General features: G+C 59.8%; 3 protein-coding genes across 3 annotated transcripts; all 3 read right to left on the reverse strand.

The window, feature by feature from the left end:
- Nucleotides 1-659: 659 nt before the first annotated feature.
- On the reverse strand, nucleotides 660-5260 carry PHACADRAFT_163440 (uncharacterized protein; the record flags this gene model as incomplete). The annotated part of the gene is made up of 14 exons (XM_007397785.1): nucleotides 660-833; nucleotides 899-1151; nucleotides 1202-1313; nucleotides 1385-1585; nucleotides 1639-2289; nucleotides 2344-2461; nucleotides 2515-2640; nucleotides 2691-3135; nucleotides 3187-3307; nucleotides 3359-3895; nucleotides 3954-4080; nucleotides 4138-4590; nucleotides 4646-4907; nucleotides 5235-5260. The coding sequence occupies 14 exons, from the start codon at nucleotides 5258-5260 to the stop codon at nucleotides 660-662; spliced, it is 3606 nt and encodes a 1201-aa protein (XP_007397847.1).
- Nucleotides 5261-5484: 224 nt separating this feature from the next.
- On the reverse strand, nucleotides 5485-9877 carry PHACADRAFT_259331 (uncharacterized protein). The gene is made up of 20 exons (XM_007397786.1): nucleotides 9657-9877; nucleotides 9538-9603; nucleotides 9405-9486; nucleotides 9080-9352; nucleotides 8861-9016; nucleotides 8689-8798; nucleotides 8160-8629; nucleotides 8055-8089; nucleotides 7868-8001; nucleotides 7776-7809; nucleotides 7712-7721; nucleotides 7623-7656; nucleotides 7524-7571; nucleotides 6821-7470; nucleotides 6656-6741; nucleotides 6096-6596; nucleotides 6005-6032; nucleotides 5870-5947; nucleotides 5716-5814; nucleotides 5485-5659 (listed from the first exon to the last, which is right to left on the reverse strand). Exons 2-19 carry the CDS (start codon nucleotides 9541-9543, stop codon nucleotides 5763-5765), a joined length of 2787 nt encoding a protein of 928 aa, XP_007397848.1. The 5' UTR covers nucleotides 9544-9603; nucleotides 9657-9877; the 3' UTR covers nucleotides 5485-5659; nucleotides 5716-5762.
- A 700-nt stretch (nucleotides 9878-10577) lies between these two features.
- On the reverse strand, nucleotides 10578-11671 carry PHACADRAFT_124606 (uncharacterized protein). The gene is made up of 4 exons (XM_007397787.1): nucleotides 11325-11671; nucleotides 11033-11256; nucleotides 10829-10939; nucleotides 10578-10770 (listed from the first exon to the last, which is right to left on the reverse strand). The coding sequence occupies exons 1-4, from the start codon at nucleotides 11560-11562 to the stop codon at nucleotides 10744-10746; spliced, it is 600 nt and encodes a 199-aa protein (XP_007397849.1). The 5' UTR covers nucleotides 11563-11671; the 3' UTR covers nucleotides 10578-10743.
- Nucleotides 11672-12939: the final 1268 nt, after the last annotated feature.

Raw genomic sequence — 12939 nt, forward strand, 5'->3', positions numbered from 1 at the left:
GTGTAGTTGGTTATCACATCCGCTTAGCACGTAGTTTGTGAAATGCGGAAGGTGCTGGGTTCAATTCCCAGTGTGTCCACTATGGGTTGATTCTATTTTTTTTCTTCCTTTTATGTGAAAGCGGGGAGGGCCCCCGGGGGTGGGAGCCCTGTGTACCCTGTGGTTTAAACTTTGTGACTCTAGTTTCGTCTGCCATGCGGATCGGAGCTGCAGACTCGAATACTTGATGTTGCCCTCATACCCAGCTCATCCACGAACGTTATGCTCGTCCTTCTTGGTCTCCTACGCATAAGCTGAATTGGTTACTGCGTTTCGTTAACCCGCTACATTCGAATTTTATGTACATAGCACACCGGATTCCTCAAGGCCTCACCTCTTATGCATTATGCAGCACTTTGTCTTAGCTGAGAAATGACTCGAGCTTCCTTTCTACTCTCCGCCACGCACTTTCGGTGAAAGTCTGCAAACTGAAGTTAAGTAATTCAAAATCATCACCCACATACGTACGATTCAAGCTACGGCTGACTTGCCGAGCTCTAGTTAACTCGCCGTTACCCAGCATGCGATTCTCATCTGGACGCCGCATAGGTCTTCAACAGAAGGGTGGAAATGCGAGTGGTAACTGTACTCTAATACAAAACAAACCAAGTAAACACTATCTAGCTCTCTTTCTTCTCGACAGCTTCCGCTATCCGGCGGTGCTCTCTGCGCTCCCGGCCGCGCGTGATCATCGCCTTGGGCTGCATGTCCGCGAATAGCCATTTGCACGTGATCTCAATGAGCCAGCAGCCGGCGAAGTCGACAACCATTGCTGTCGTCAGCTTGAACTTGAACTAGCCACGTCGAAATATATGATAAGCATAGGTAGTCCGGAGGGGCAAAGAAGAAAGAGACGCACGATATTCTCCATCTCTACAATCTGCAGCCACCTGTTTAGCTCGGGCATGAAGTCGGTCGCGCCCGAGAACGCAACAGCACTCGCGCCGACGAGGCCCCACCAGAGTGCTTTGTTCTCGCGGATGCCCTCGCGGAAAGGCCGTCCCTGGAAGTTGATCGTGAACGTCGAGACCTGCTGTGACAGGCTCAGGAGGTAGATCGCCGTGTTGAGCAGATTCGGCTCGAATTTGGCCTCCAAGTCAATCTCGCCGCGCCTGCACTCGGGTCAGCTGAGAATGAGGGAAGGAAGGGGAGGGGCTCGTACTCTTCGAACTGCCGAGATAGCTGCGTGATGTACACAAGCGACACAATGTGCAGCGCGAATTGCAGGAGGACCGACAGTAGTACGTAGAGGTTGAAAATGTTACCCAGTGGCGCTCGCGGGAGAGTTTCTCGACAGGCTATCGCGCACCGGTCAGTTAGCAGCATAAGATAGGGGCAGGGCGACGGACCTTGGCGCGAGAGATGCAGAGGAAGCAAACAGACATGAGCATACCAGTGATGGTGACCTGATAATCGCCAAACTTGATCCCATCAAGATACTGCACACTCAAGCTGTACGCAGTGATGAGACAGTTCAACGCCAGAATCTTGTACATCTGGATGGTGGCGACAAGCGTGCACCGGCCTTGGCGGATGATATGTGTGACTGCGACGCGTCAGTCTCTGAGGGGCAACCATAGACAGAATAGCGGAACTCACTTGCAGAGACGTTCGAGAGCTTCGACGTGAACGGCGCCGCGCATGACGCGTCGCCAAGTTTGATCTTCGGCACCTCCTCGTCGTCCTCCACCTCAGCCAGTTTGTCCGTGATCATCGACAGGTCGAACTTTTCCATCGGGTTCTTCTTCCGCGACTCCTGCAGGTCCTTCGCCGCGCGCTGCTGTGCCTCGACGACGTTCGGGTACATGTGTGCAATCGCCGGCGGGACGGGCGGCGGCGGCTGGTTGAAGCGTGCCGAAATCTTCAGTTGGCTCTCGTACACCTTCTTCAGACGCTCCATCTTCTGGTGTTCCGCAATCTTCGTGAGGTCCTCGGGCGTGCCGTCGAGCAGCGCGACGCCGATGTGCGCCTGCTTGAGCGCGCCGACGTCGTTCGTGCCGTCACCCGCCATGAGCGTGACGTAGCCGAGCGATTTGAGCGATGTCAGAATGTACTCCTTTTGTGCCGGTGATACACGCGCATACACCCAGGTGTGTTGGACTAGTGCTTGCCATGAGGGTTTATTTTCGAATTGTCTGACAGCAGCGCCTGTCATGCAGATATCGTACTCTTGAAGTAGCGATTCATCGATGGGTTCTTCAGGATTGACGGGAATCAGCTTAGACTCGTCCACTGTGCGCCATACAAGGTCTAGAAAAATATACGGTCAGCAAACAATTTTTTGACTGGGACCATAACACATACCCGTCTCATTCTTGGCGTTCTCTCGAAGGTCAAGGATAAGCACATCACGATCGACAATCTCGACATCCTTGGCAACATGTGCGGCCGTTAAGGGATTGTCTCCGGTAATCATGATGCACTGAAAACTACATCAGTTCAAAATCTTTGAACAGCCAGCCTTGCAGGACCCACACGGTGCGAAGAGTCTGCCAACATTTTGAGGGTCTCAACAGCATCAGGCTTAAGCGGGCAGTGGAAGACGAGGAAGCCGACGAAGGTCAGCCCAGTCTCGACCTGGTCTCTTGACAGCTTATTGATCTGCACATTTATAAGTACCCGATCATGAGGAAAGTAGACGACATACGCACCTTCTCCGTAGACATAGTCTCCGTCTCACGGAACCCAAGCGCGAGCACTCGACTGCCACGCCGCGTATAGTACTTGTACGTCTCATCGTAGAACTCTGGGACGACCGCGAGCATGCCCCGGATCGTCTCGGGCGCGCCCTTGACGGCGACGACGAGCTTCCCGCTCGGCAGGCTGCACACCGTCGACATGCGTTTCAGCGCGGACGAGAACTGGTACCGGCGCCGAACGTGCAGCGTCGTGCGGTGCAGCGTCGCCCCGTCGCCCGGCGAGATCTGGTCGTTCTTGCCGAGCCGCCAGCTTAGCGCGTCCAGCGTCGTCTTCTCCATCGGGTCGCCCACAATCGTGCCGTCGTCCAGCCGCACGAGCGCGTGCGCCGCGGCGAGGCACAGAGTCGTCTCGCGCGAAGCTTCCTTGACGCTGACGAGCCTGAGCTTATCGGACGTGCTGCGGACTGCGTGAGCGCCATGTAAAAGTGAGCGCCGCTGTGGAACGTACTCAACACCGGCAACGCCCTCGAGGACCAGACTCTCGGCGGTGATGGTTCCAGTCTTGTCGAAGCAGCAGACATCTACACGGCCCGCAAACGGAATCCGGAACGGCTCGGTGCAGAAGATCGCTGCGGAAGTTGTCAGCCTGGGCGCACGACGCCAAACCGCAGGGCACGCACCATACTTGGACAGCGCGACGAGCGACGCGTTGACCGCGAGCGAGAGCTCCATCGGCAACTCGGGCGGGACGACGGACGTGATGATGAGCACGCAGTCGAGGAGGAGCTTCGACTTCTTGAGCCCGCGCTCGATGCCCTTGACCCAGACGTACCAGCTCGCGGCGATGGCGAAGATGAGCAGGAAGCCGATGAAGAGGAACGACTCGAGGTTGTTCGCCGACACGCGCTCCGTCGAGAAAATCATCGTGCGCACGAGCTGGCCCTGCGCCGTGCCGAAACCGGTGCGGAGCACGACGCCGAGGCAGCCACCGTCGGGTGTGTCGCCGCCGCTACGGGCCTGGAGAACTTTTGTGCCGCTGAATAGGATCGCGTTCTTGTGCGTGGCGTCGACGTCGAGCCGCTCTTGGCCATCCAGAAGCTCGATGGACTCTTTGAGGAGGGGCGTAGACTCGCCTGAGAGCATAGCTTCGTTGACAATGCACCCGCCGTTTACCAGAACGATATCTGCTGAAACAGTGGTCTCTGACTGCTGGTGGACTGCGGAAAGACGTGTCAAGTCTTGCAAATCTAACAGCACGCCCTGAATGAGACGCACCAACCGAGACGATGTCCCCTGGTAGCAACTCGTCAGTTTGGATCGTTTCCCACTTGCCGTCCCTCTTGCAGTTAATCGGGAATGGAGCGACTGCCATAGTCCTGAACTCTGTCAGAGTGCGCAGACGCTGGGAATCGTGTCAATAGCTGAATCCTTGGCTGATATGGTCGAATGCTTCGCTCACCTGCCAAACAACGGTGCACTCAAAGACCACAAGCATGAACAGAGTGAACAGACTGTAGTACCAGTATTCGTCTAAGCACCAGAGTGCGACACAAAAGATCTGGAAGACGAAGAACGGCGCCGTCGCATGCTCAGCAAAGAGCGCAGAGAAAGACGGGATGGGGATGTTGAACTCGTTCTTGCCGTACAGCTCACGCAACTCCTGCACGTTGGCAGAGCGGAGTCCCGTTGGCGCGTGATACGTCGCAAGCGGGGGGTTACTCGCGGATGGATATGGTAGCGTGACGAATACCACAGGGTCGGCGGACTGGAGGACGTAGGTGTCCCGCTGGTAGCTGAAGGTGTACGTTTTCAAATCCGAGGGTACCTTCTTGTGCAGAGGTACAATATCGCCAACGCCACGGTGAGGGGCAGGAATCAGTCGAATACAGTCTGCGTCTTCTAATGAGACAGCCTGGAGGCACTGTCAGACGTTCTGTATCCCAGAAAGAACGGCTAGCGGTGCGCACCTTGCGAGTAGTGACCCAAGCCTTTGCCGCCGTGCTCCACCGCGTCACCAAAAAGCTAAGGGCATGCCCGGCACCGAGAGTAACACACGCCAAGAAAGTCCATTCTTCGCTTTGCAGCCAGTTGTCGTACTTGACGTAGTAGGCGTACGCAAGGAGCGGATAGAGCGATAGGAATGGGATCGTGTACAGATACGTGTACCACGGCAGCGCTTTGTGGACGGTCGCCGCGACGATTTCGGGCGACTCGACTTTGACCAACGCCCTGCAAAAGCATCGTTAGCTGCAGCACAAGACCAAAACTCGCGAACTTGCATATCGTTTGTCCTGTACTGAGGACCGCGCAGCCTCTGTGCTACCTAATTGCGTCGAGATTGGTAGGCCCGGCTCCCCAGAATTATTTTCTGCGGATTACTGTACAGCAGGGGGGTGTACTGTGTGCCAGCGGGTGTCGAGAGAGGCGACCGCTGGCTGGGGGGGGGGGGGCGGTTTTGAGGAAAGGACGGCGCAAGTGTTCGGAGGAAGCGGCAACGCGACGTGGCAAATACGGCAGTTGTTTTCCACGCGCCTCTTGCAGCGAACAAACACTGACAAACAGCATGGCCACCAGGAGGCCATGTTGACCAACACGGTGCCGTTTGTGCCAGCCAGCCCTTCAAGCTCTCTCGCTGAAAGCGTTCCCTAGATACATCTCAACTATAATAATAACGTGTTGATCTCGTTTGCTCGTGCAAGTAATCCAGGACCGAGGTTGCACGGCCAATTTGTCGAAGGTCTCATCTCCTCACCTTCTGCTATCATACTGTAAGACCCGCTCAGACGTCCACCACGCTGATTGAGCTGGTTCAATAAACATGATGTCATTATTCGCCAATTGCATTCACGAAGACCCTCGACTTTGTAGCGTATATAGAGATACAGCAACATATAAATAAGAAGGCTTAATAGATAGAATATATTAAGCGGCCCGGCAGTTCCAGGTCTTGCTTCCACAGACTATTCCCGAGGTTCAGAGTACTACAACGCACCCGGTCAGCATTGCGCCTCCATGACAGAGACCAAAGCATGCGCACCTGCACGGTCAACGAAGTCGGCCAGGGCGTGACGTGGCCAAGCGGGTTCAGGTACAACGCTGCCCCAGCTGGTCCGTCCGTGGACACCTGGGCAAGGCTGTGTAGCAAAGGAGTCAGTACGTGATCAGTCGGTGCAATACGGGTGGACATACCTGTGGAGCTTGCCGGACGGTCCTGGAGCCCTTTCAAGGTTGGGAAGGCTGAAGATGCACCGCAGCATGGCCGGTACGGTCTAGAATACTCGTCAGTCTCCTGCCGCGACTGATCTTATGCCGAAACGGCGACTCACAGCCTCGATGAACCTCTTGTCCATAAGCCTACCGAAAAAGAGCCAATCAGGCCACTTTCGCTCACCGAACAGGACCAGGATGCCGACTTACCCGTGCGAGATCCCCACATCGTTCGCCTCGCCGACCGCCTCAGAGACCTCCTGTACGAACCCCCTGTCGCGTGCGTCAAAGCCGGGCCTCGCGAGCCCCTCGCGCAGGCGCCGCGTCTTCTCCCCGCCGTCGAGGACGCGGTCCACGACGCGGGCGACGCACCGCGAGTACACCACCGCCGTCGCCGCGAGCTCGCCCACGAAGCTGGCCGCGAGGCCCTCCGTGTCGCTCGCGAAGCGCATCGCGGCGAGGAGCGCCGCGTCGTCGGGGCTCGCGCACGGCGGGCGCGCGACAAAGTCCTCGCCACCGCCGCCGCCACCTGCAGGCGCGCCGAGCGCGTCGAGGGACCGCACGAGCCGCCGCACGATGCGGTTGATGAAGTCGGTCGCGGCGAAGGCGCTGTCGGCGCCCGCGATGTGCTGGGAGATGCTCGCCGCCACGGCTGCCGCGTGCTGCCGCAGCGAGAACGCGTGCTCGGGCTCGTCGTTGATGTAGACGTAGCTGTTGTGCGGGCGTTGTTAGTGGTGTGTGTCGCGAAGCCGGTGGCGAACGGAACTCACTCTGCCAGGTCCGCGAAACCCTGGAAGTACTGCTCGGGGTGGTAGCACTTGTTCCCGTCCTGCGTCTGCTGCGTGCCTGGCTGGATCTGTCGTGCACAGCCTCAGAACCCGTCACGGAGAGCGACAATGCCACACGGCGCGAAAAAGAAAAGAAAAACCACTCACGATCGCCGCGACCCAGAAGATGGGCACCATGTTGATGACGTCTCGCACGATGTCGATGTACCGCGCGCCGCCGCCGAGCGCGAGGGACTGCTGGCAGATCTGCGCGTCCGTGAAGCGCACGAAGCTGCGCCGGTGGTCCTCCAGCGTCTTCGCGCCAAACAGCAGCCGCTCGAGCTCCTTCGACGGCAGGTCCTCGCACCCCGTGACTTCCTGTATGCGCGCCTGGTACCCGGCGCGCGGGCGCGGGAAGCCGCGCACGGGCACGGTGGGCGGCGCACGGGAGGGCAGGACGGGGCGCGTCCAGGTGTACTCCTCGGCGAGCGCGGGGTCACGCCCGGCCATCTCAACACGCATGTGTCGCGGGACGAGGAAGGGAAGTGCGCGTACGCGCTGCCCGCCGGGTAGCACTCGGGGAGCGTCCGGAAGAGCAGCTTGGTGAGCATGCCCCCGTACGAGCCGTCGTTGACGTCGAACTGGCAGTCGGCGTAGCCCCACGCGGTCAGGTTCTGCGGCGTGAACTCGGTCGTCAGGAAGCGGTCGCCGCGCGTGAGGGCGACGGCGTCGGAGAGGATGGCGCGCGAGATGGTGTAGCCTGGACAAAGCCCGGCGCCTGGTCCGGGCGGCTTTGCCTCTTCTGCTTGCAGACCGACCTGCATGATTACTTAGCACGTAGAAGGGACGTAGGGCGCCATTCGTCACGTACATAGAGCTCAAGGTTCTCAATGTCATGGTACAGCATCCGCGCCGCATTCTGTACGATCTGTCAGCACACTATGGGCCATATCATATTAGAAGAACATACGGCGACATCTTCGTCTTGGTTCCACTCGGAGAAGCTGCAGGCAGCTGGCGTCAGTGACAGCTCCAGATATCATCGTTGTAAAATCTGACCTAGAGTATGCTATGGACACTTTGGTTAGCACTTGACGTCGTCGCAGGCAACAAGGCTACTCACGCTTCAAGCCCATGAACCGCCTGAACTCGTTCAGCTGGAGCCCGCCAAAGTCAGACGAGCATCCTCATCGTGCGTGTACGCGACACACTCACCGAGCACGTCCCCCAGCTCCTCGCCTGTTCGATCGCCATGAGCTCGACAACCTTCATCGCCTCGGGGATGCCCCGGGCACGGAAAGCACCCGCCTCGGCCTCGGTCGCGTCTTGGAGGATCTTTGCGAGGTCCACTAGCAGGACTGTCAGACACCCCAGACGTCCACAGGTAAGAGAGACAACCCACCGTCCCTGAACCGCCCCTTCTCGTCGCGCTTCAGGCTGGAAAAACAACGCTCATGAGCTCATGGGGGACTTCCCGCCACCACCACCAAGCGCGGCACACACTCACCTTCCAAACGTCCACTGCTGCACGTCCGCCGGCGGCCTGAGGCGTCCGTACGCCTTCTTCATGTCCTCCCTCGTGAGCGTCGCAGGGTCCTTCCCGGGCGGGGCCACCCTACGGAGCGCGTCCTCGGCCCAGGCCGTGTCGGGCGCAGACAGCGCGGCGTGCCAGCGGTACATGAGGTTGAACTCGACGGAGACGACGTTGCCGTCGCCGCGCGGGGCGACGTCGTGCGCGACGGTGCGGTACGGCTCGAGGATCTTGAGCCGCCACGCGCGCCCGTCGCGCACGAGCCCGAGGATCGCCCCGACGTAGTCGCCCAGGATCGCCTGCATGAAGAGCCCGCAGTTGACGAGGCGCGCGCGCGCGAACAGCTCGTCGTCCTGCGCCGCGAGCGCCGCGCTGTTGCCGGACAGCGCGCCCGGCGCGCGGAACGTCCCGCGCTCGTTGATCGCGAGGAGCTTCGAGGCGGTGTACTGCACAAAAAGGCGTGAGAAACGGGCAAGGGGGGAGAGCGGGCGGGCGGGCGACGCACATTGTGGTTGCGGCAGAGAAGCACGAGGAGGGCGCACGTCGAGGGCGGCATGAACAGCAGCCTGCCGTCCGCGAACACGTCTTCCTTCAGGCGTCCCGTCCCGTCCTTGCCTGCGCATCCGTCCTAGTCAGCCCCATCCACACACACCAGAGGACGAGAAACGGCTGCTCACGTCGGATGCTATCCACCTGCGCCTCCGAGCTGCCGTACAGCGGGCTCAGGTCGAGGTAGCTGCTCGCGTTGTTGATCGTGGGGTCGTTCTGGTCGGTGTTGAAGATCGAGTGGATGACCAGGTCCGCAAAGGCGAAGAACAGACTCGACACGCCGCCTGCCATCGCACCGTCAGTCTCGCCGAGTCTCTTTCTGTACTGCCGCGGCGGGTCAGACATACCTGGGTGCGGCACGAATTTGTCGCGCTTGAGGAGCATGTCAAAGACGAGGCCGGGGTCCGGCAGCGCAGAGGCGGGGAGCGGGAGCGTGGAGGGCACGGAGCGGGCGTAGGGCACGCCTGCCTTGCCGAGCTCGGGATAGAGGACGTTGTAGTCGGAGCCGTCTGCGGTGCGGAAGGCGTAGGTGACGCCCTTGTGCCGTTTCTGCAGGGCATGGGATGTCTCGTTGGGCACGGACAAGTACCCGGCCGGCGGGTGGGGGAGGTCCTTGTACACTGCGTCGGGGTGTTTATAATGGGCTGGTTACGGGCAGAGGAGGGGACGTACGGAAGTTGACGACGATGCTCTCGAGTCTGTGCTCCAGGGCCCAGTCGCTGTGGTCCGCCATCCACACGAGCACCTTTTCGAGCTGTGTACGTCGTGAGCACGAGGGGTGCGGGCAGAGAGAGCAGAGGCATACCAGCATATGGCGGTCATCGAGCCCATGTCCTGTCCAGGAATCGCGCAAGTCCTCGTACAGGTCTACCTGCGGATGACTGTTCGTAGACGTCAACGTGCGAGCGATATCGGTTTACTCACGAATTGTTTGTAGATGGTTGCATCGTTCGCGGGCCTGCCGTGCTTGAGCGCAGGCGAGACGGACCGGCATCTTGGGATGCTGCCGTCCTCGTTGGGCGGGGTGACGGTGCTGCCTTGGCTGCGGCTCTGCCTCTCGTCGAGCTCGATTTTGAACTCGGAGACTGCGTTGCCCATGGTTGATGTTCGCTATAAATCAAAGCTAGAATATTCGAGGAGATGCGGTGGTGGCCAGAGATGAGATGATGCGGGTGCAGGTTGCTTGAGGGAGATGGACGAAGGCATTTATAGGCTGGAGATGGTCATCACCGGAGGGACCCATCTGCGGTACTCGCGATGATATGAGCCCGGCGCACACCTTGACAGAACCTTGGTGCATTGTTCGTTGTCGCTGCCGCCATCCACGGGCCGGTGCTGCTGCCGACTCCGGCCGGCGCGCCACATCCAACTCCCCAGCTCTCCACCGCTGCCAGATTCGCCGGACGACGTCCGAGCACAGTCCACCGACATCTCCAGGCGGGGAGGCGGTGGATAGCAAGACTAATGTCCACATGCTCTTTCGACGTGCGAACAATTCAGGAACAAGCATGAGCGCGTGATGGTAGTCTCAATCATGAACAGGCCCTGCGCGATCCCATCCGCAGAGCTTTCCGGCGCATTGACAGCGGCACCAGCTTTCGCGCGCCCGTTGTAATGCAGCATCCTATCCCTGATGGACTGCGTGCGTCCACCCACTTGAGCCACACCTGAAACCAAGCCCGAGAACTGACAGGTCAAGGACGAAAGTTGCGGTACTCGCCACGACTCTACCGTTCTGGCCGAAACCCAAACACTACGCAGGCCCCCTCAGAGCATACAGAACACCGCAACTGGGCCAGTGACGACGATTACCAGTATTTTCGCACTCGCTTCGTACATGTCATCGATACTTGTGCTGCGCGCATCTGTGGACACCATCGCAACGCTTCGGCATGGAAGCACAACGTGAATATAACCTAGGTACTGGGACAAAGGACCCCAGAGAGACATCGCTTGCGTGCCACGCGCAGCAAAACATCATGATGTCCGTCAGCACATCCCTTGCCGAAATCTACATCAGCACACAGCACGAGTTTTGCTGCAGATCGGTGAGATCCAGTCAGCGCAGGCTCCATGACGACAGCGCGCGGGCGCACCTTTTTCGCCGTCTTGTAGAACATCTTGCTTTGTGCCGAAAGCGCGTTCGACCGGTCTACGAGGTCGTTCAGCTTCTCGCCGCGCTCGAGCACGGACTCGATCGTCTTGTGCTGCACAAGAACCCGGCCGCGAGAGCAGCCCCACATTGTTAGCTTCCAGACCCTAAACGCCGTCTCGAAAAACGGCCCACGCAGACGACGCACCAGCACGATCTTGGTCTCGTCGAGCTCCTGCTGCACGCGCATGATCGCGTCTGCCTGCCGTGGGTCCTGGAACTTCTGCAGGTAGCTGTGGATCTCCGGGAAGCTGATCGCGGACGGGTTCGAGAACGACGTCTGGGGTATCTGGGCCGTGAAGTCGTCCAGCAACTTTGCGAGCAGCGAGAACGCTGGGCGGACGGGGTATTCGTGGTCGGTGATGATGACGGCTGCGACCCCCACAAAAAAAGCTTTAGCATGTTGGAGCATCTTTGGTAGCGAGCGCATCCCAACGCACCGGCGAGCTGCTCCGCCCCACCTCGGTTGTAGACATGCGCGGTGTAGTTGTTCTCCTGCACGCTCTGCCGCTGGCCCTGCGGCGTGCGCTCCGCAATCGTCTTGGAGAAGAATGTCAGAAACTCGCTGACGGAGCCCTTCTGGTAGAACGAGAACGTGGAGAGGTCCGTGGCATTGCTGAGGAGCGTCGAGGCCTGGTGGGGTGGCGCAAGGACGACAGAGAGCGAAAAGATCTTCATATTAAGCCGTGAAAAGAGATAGTCCAACGACGCCGAGAAAAACGAGAAAGAGAGAGAGACAAGAAAGAGGAGGTCGTGGTCGTCGACGGCGTCGCCGCACAGCGCGCTTCCCCCGCCGAGCCCACCCCACGTGGAGCCGAGTCCGGCGCCTGACGCCGTCCCGCGGCCCTCTCCCCTCGCCCGAGACACCCTCGCCCATGGCTTGGACCTCGCTCCTGTACTCGCTCTCCCTCTTCTGGGCCGCCGTCCACGCCCTGCACCACGTCTGGTCCCGCCGCCAAACGCCCCGGAGCGTCCTCCCCTCGCTGGCCGCGCCGCGCAGGACCCGCCGCGCAGGCCCCTTCGACGTGACCCTCAAGTACGCCTACCTCCACGTCGAGACCGCGCGCCTCGGCGAGCTCCATGACCGCGCCTCGCTCTTCTTCGCCCGGACCCGCCGCGCGCGCCGGAGGCGTGCCGCGCACGCGTTCTACAACGCCGGGACCGCCGCCGCCGTCTTTGGCATGGCCGCCGCGGTGTACCTCCTGTGCTCGACTGTCTTTTGGTCCGTGAGCCCCCAGCTGCTGTCGTCGTCGTCGTCGTCGCCGTCTGCGAATGCGCCGCCGGCCACGGTCGCCTTTCGAAAACGCGATTTGGACGCGGCAGCGTCTGGGGTGCACTCTTTCCAAGCCGCGCATACAGCCGGCCAGGCTGCTCCCGTCCAGCTACTGGTGAGTGCTCGCTGCGCGCCCCCACAGTCTGCCCAGAGCGTCCCGAGCACCTCTCATGACAGAATTGTGGCTGCCACAGATCCCGGGGGTCACGCTGCCCATGTCTCACCTGCCGCTGTTGCTACTTGCCCTGTTCGTCTGTCAAGTGATCCACGAAGCTGGACATGCGATTACGGCAGCCATGTGAGTTTCAACAAGCCTCAAGAACGGCTGTCTAGCTAACTACCGTCCGTTTCCGAGTGAGCAAGTACCGTTACTCGCCGTCGGCGCGTCCTTGGTAGTGCTCTTGCCTTCTGCGCACGTCGCTCTCCCCTCAGCTGGTCTTGCCGGACTGGCACCCTCTGCTCGGCTGCGTGTCATCTCCGCAGGTGCCTTTCACAACCTCGTGCTCTGGCTTGCGTTGGCATCTGTCTCATGGCTCGGTTTCGGTACGCTCGTTTGGTCCTGCCTCGGATACCGAGACGTCAGCGCGTACGGCAGGGTGGTCGTGGCCGTAGAGGAGGTACGAGTGCCATTCCTTGACTAACCATACATACACCATCATGATCTCTCAGAGCTCGCCGGTACAGGCTGCTCTTCCAGTCGGAGCGGTAATTGTGCAGATCGACGACGTGCTCTTGGCATCGACGAAGGCCTCCCTCATGATATATGGTCGCTATATGCGTCA

The sequence above is a fragment of the Phanerochaete carnosa genome (genome assembly GCF_000300595.1).
Source record: "Phanerochaete carnosa HHB-10118-sp unplaced genomic scaffold PHACAscaffold_7, whole genome shotgun sequence".
Classification (NCBI taxonomy): domain Eukaryota; kingdom Fungi; phylum Basidiomycota; class Agaricomycetes; order Polyporales; family Phanerochaetaceae; genus Phanerochaete; species Phanerochaete carnosa.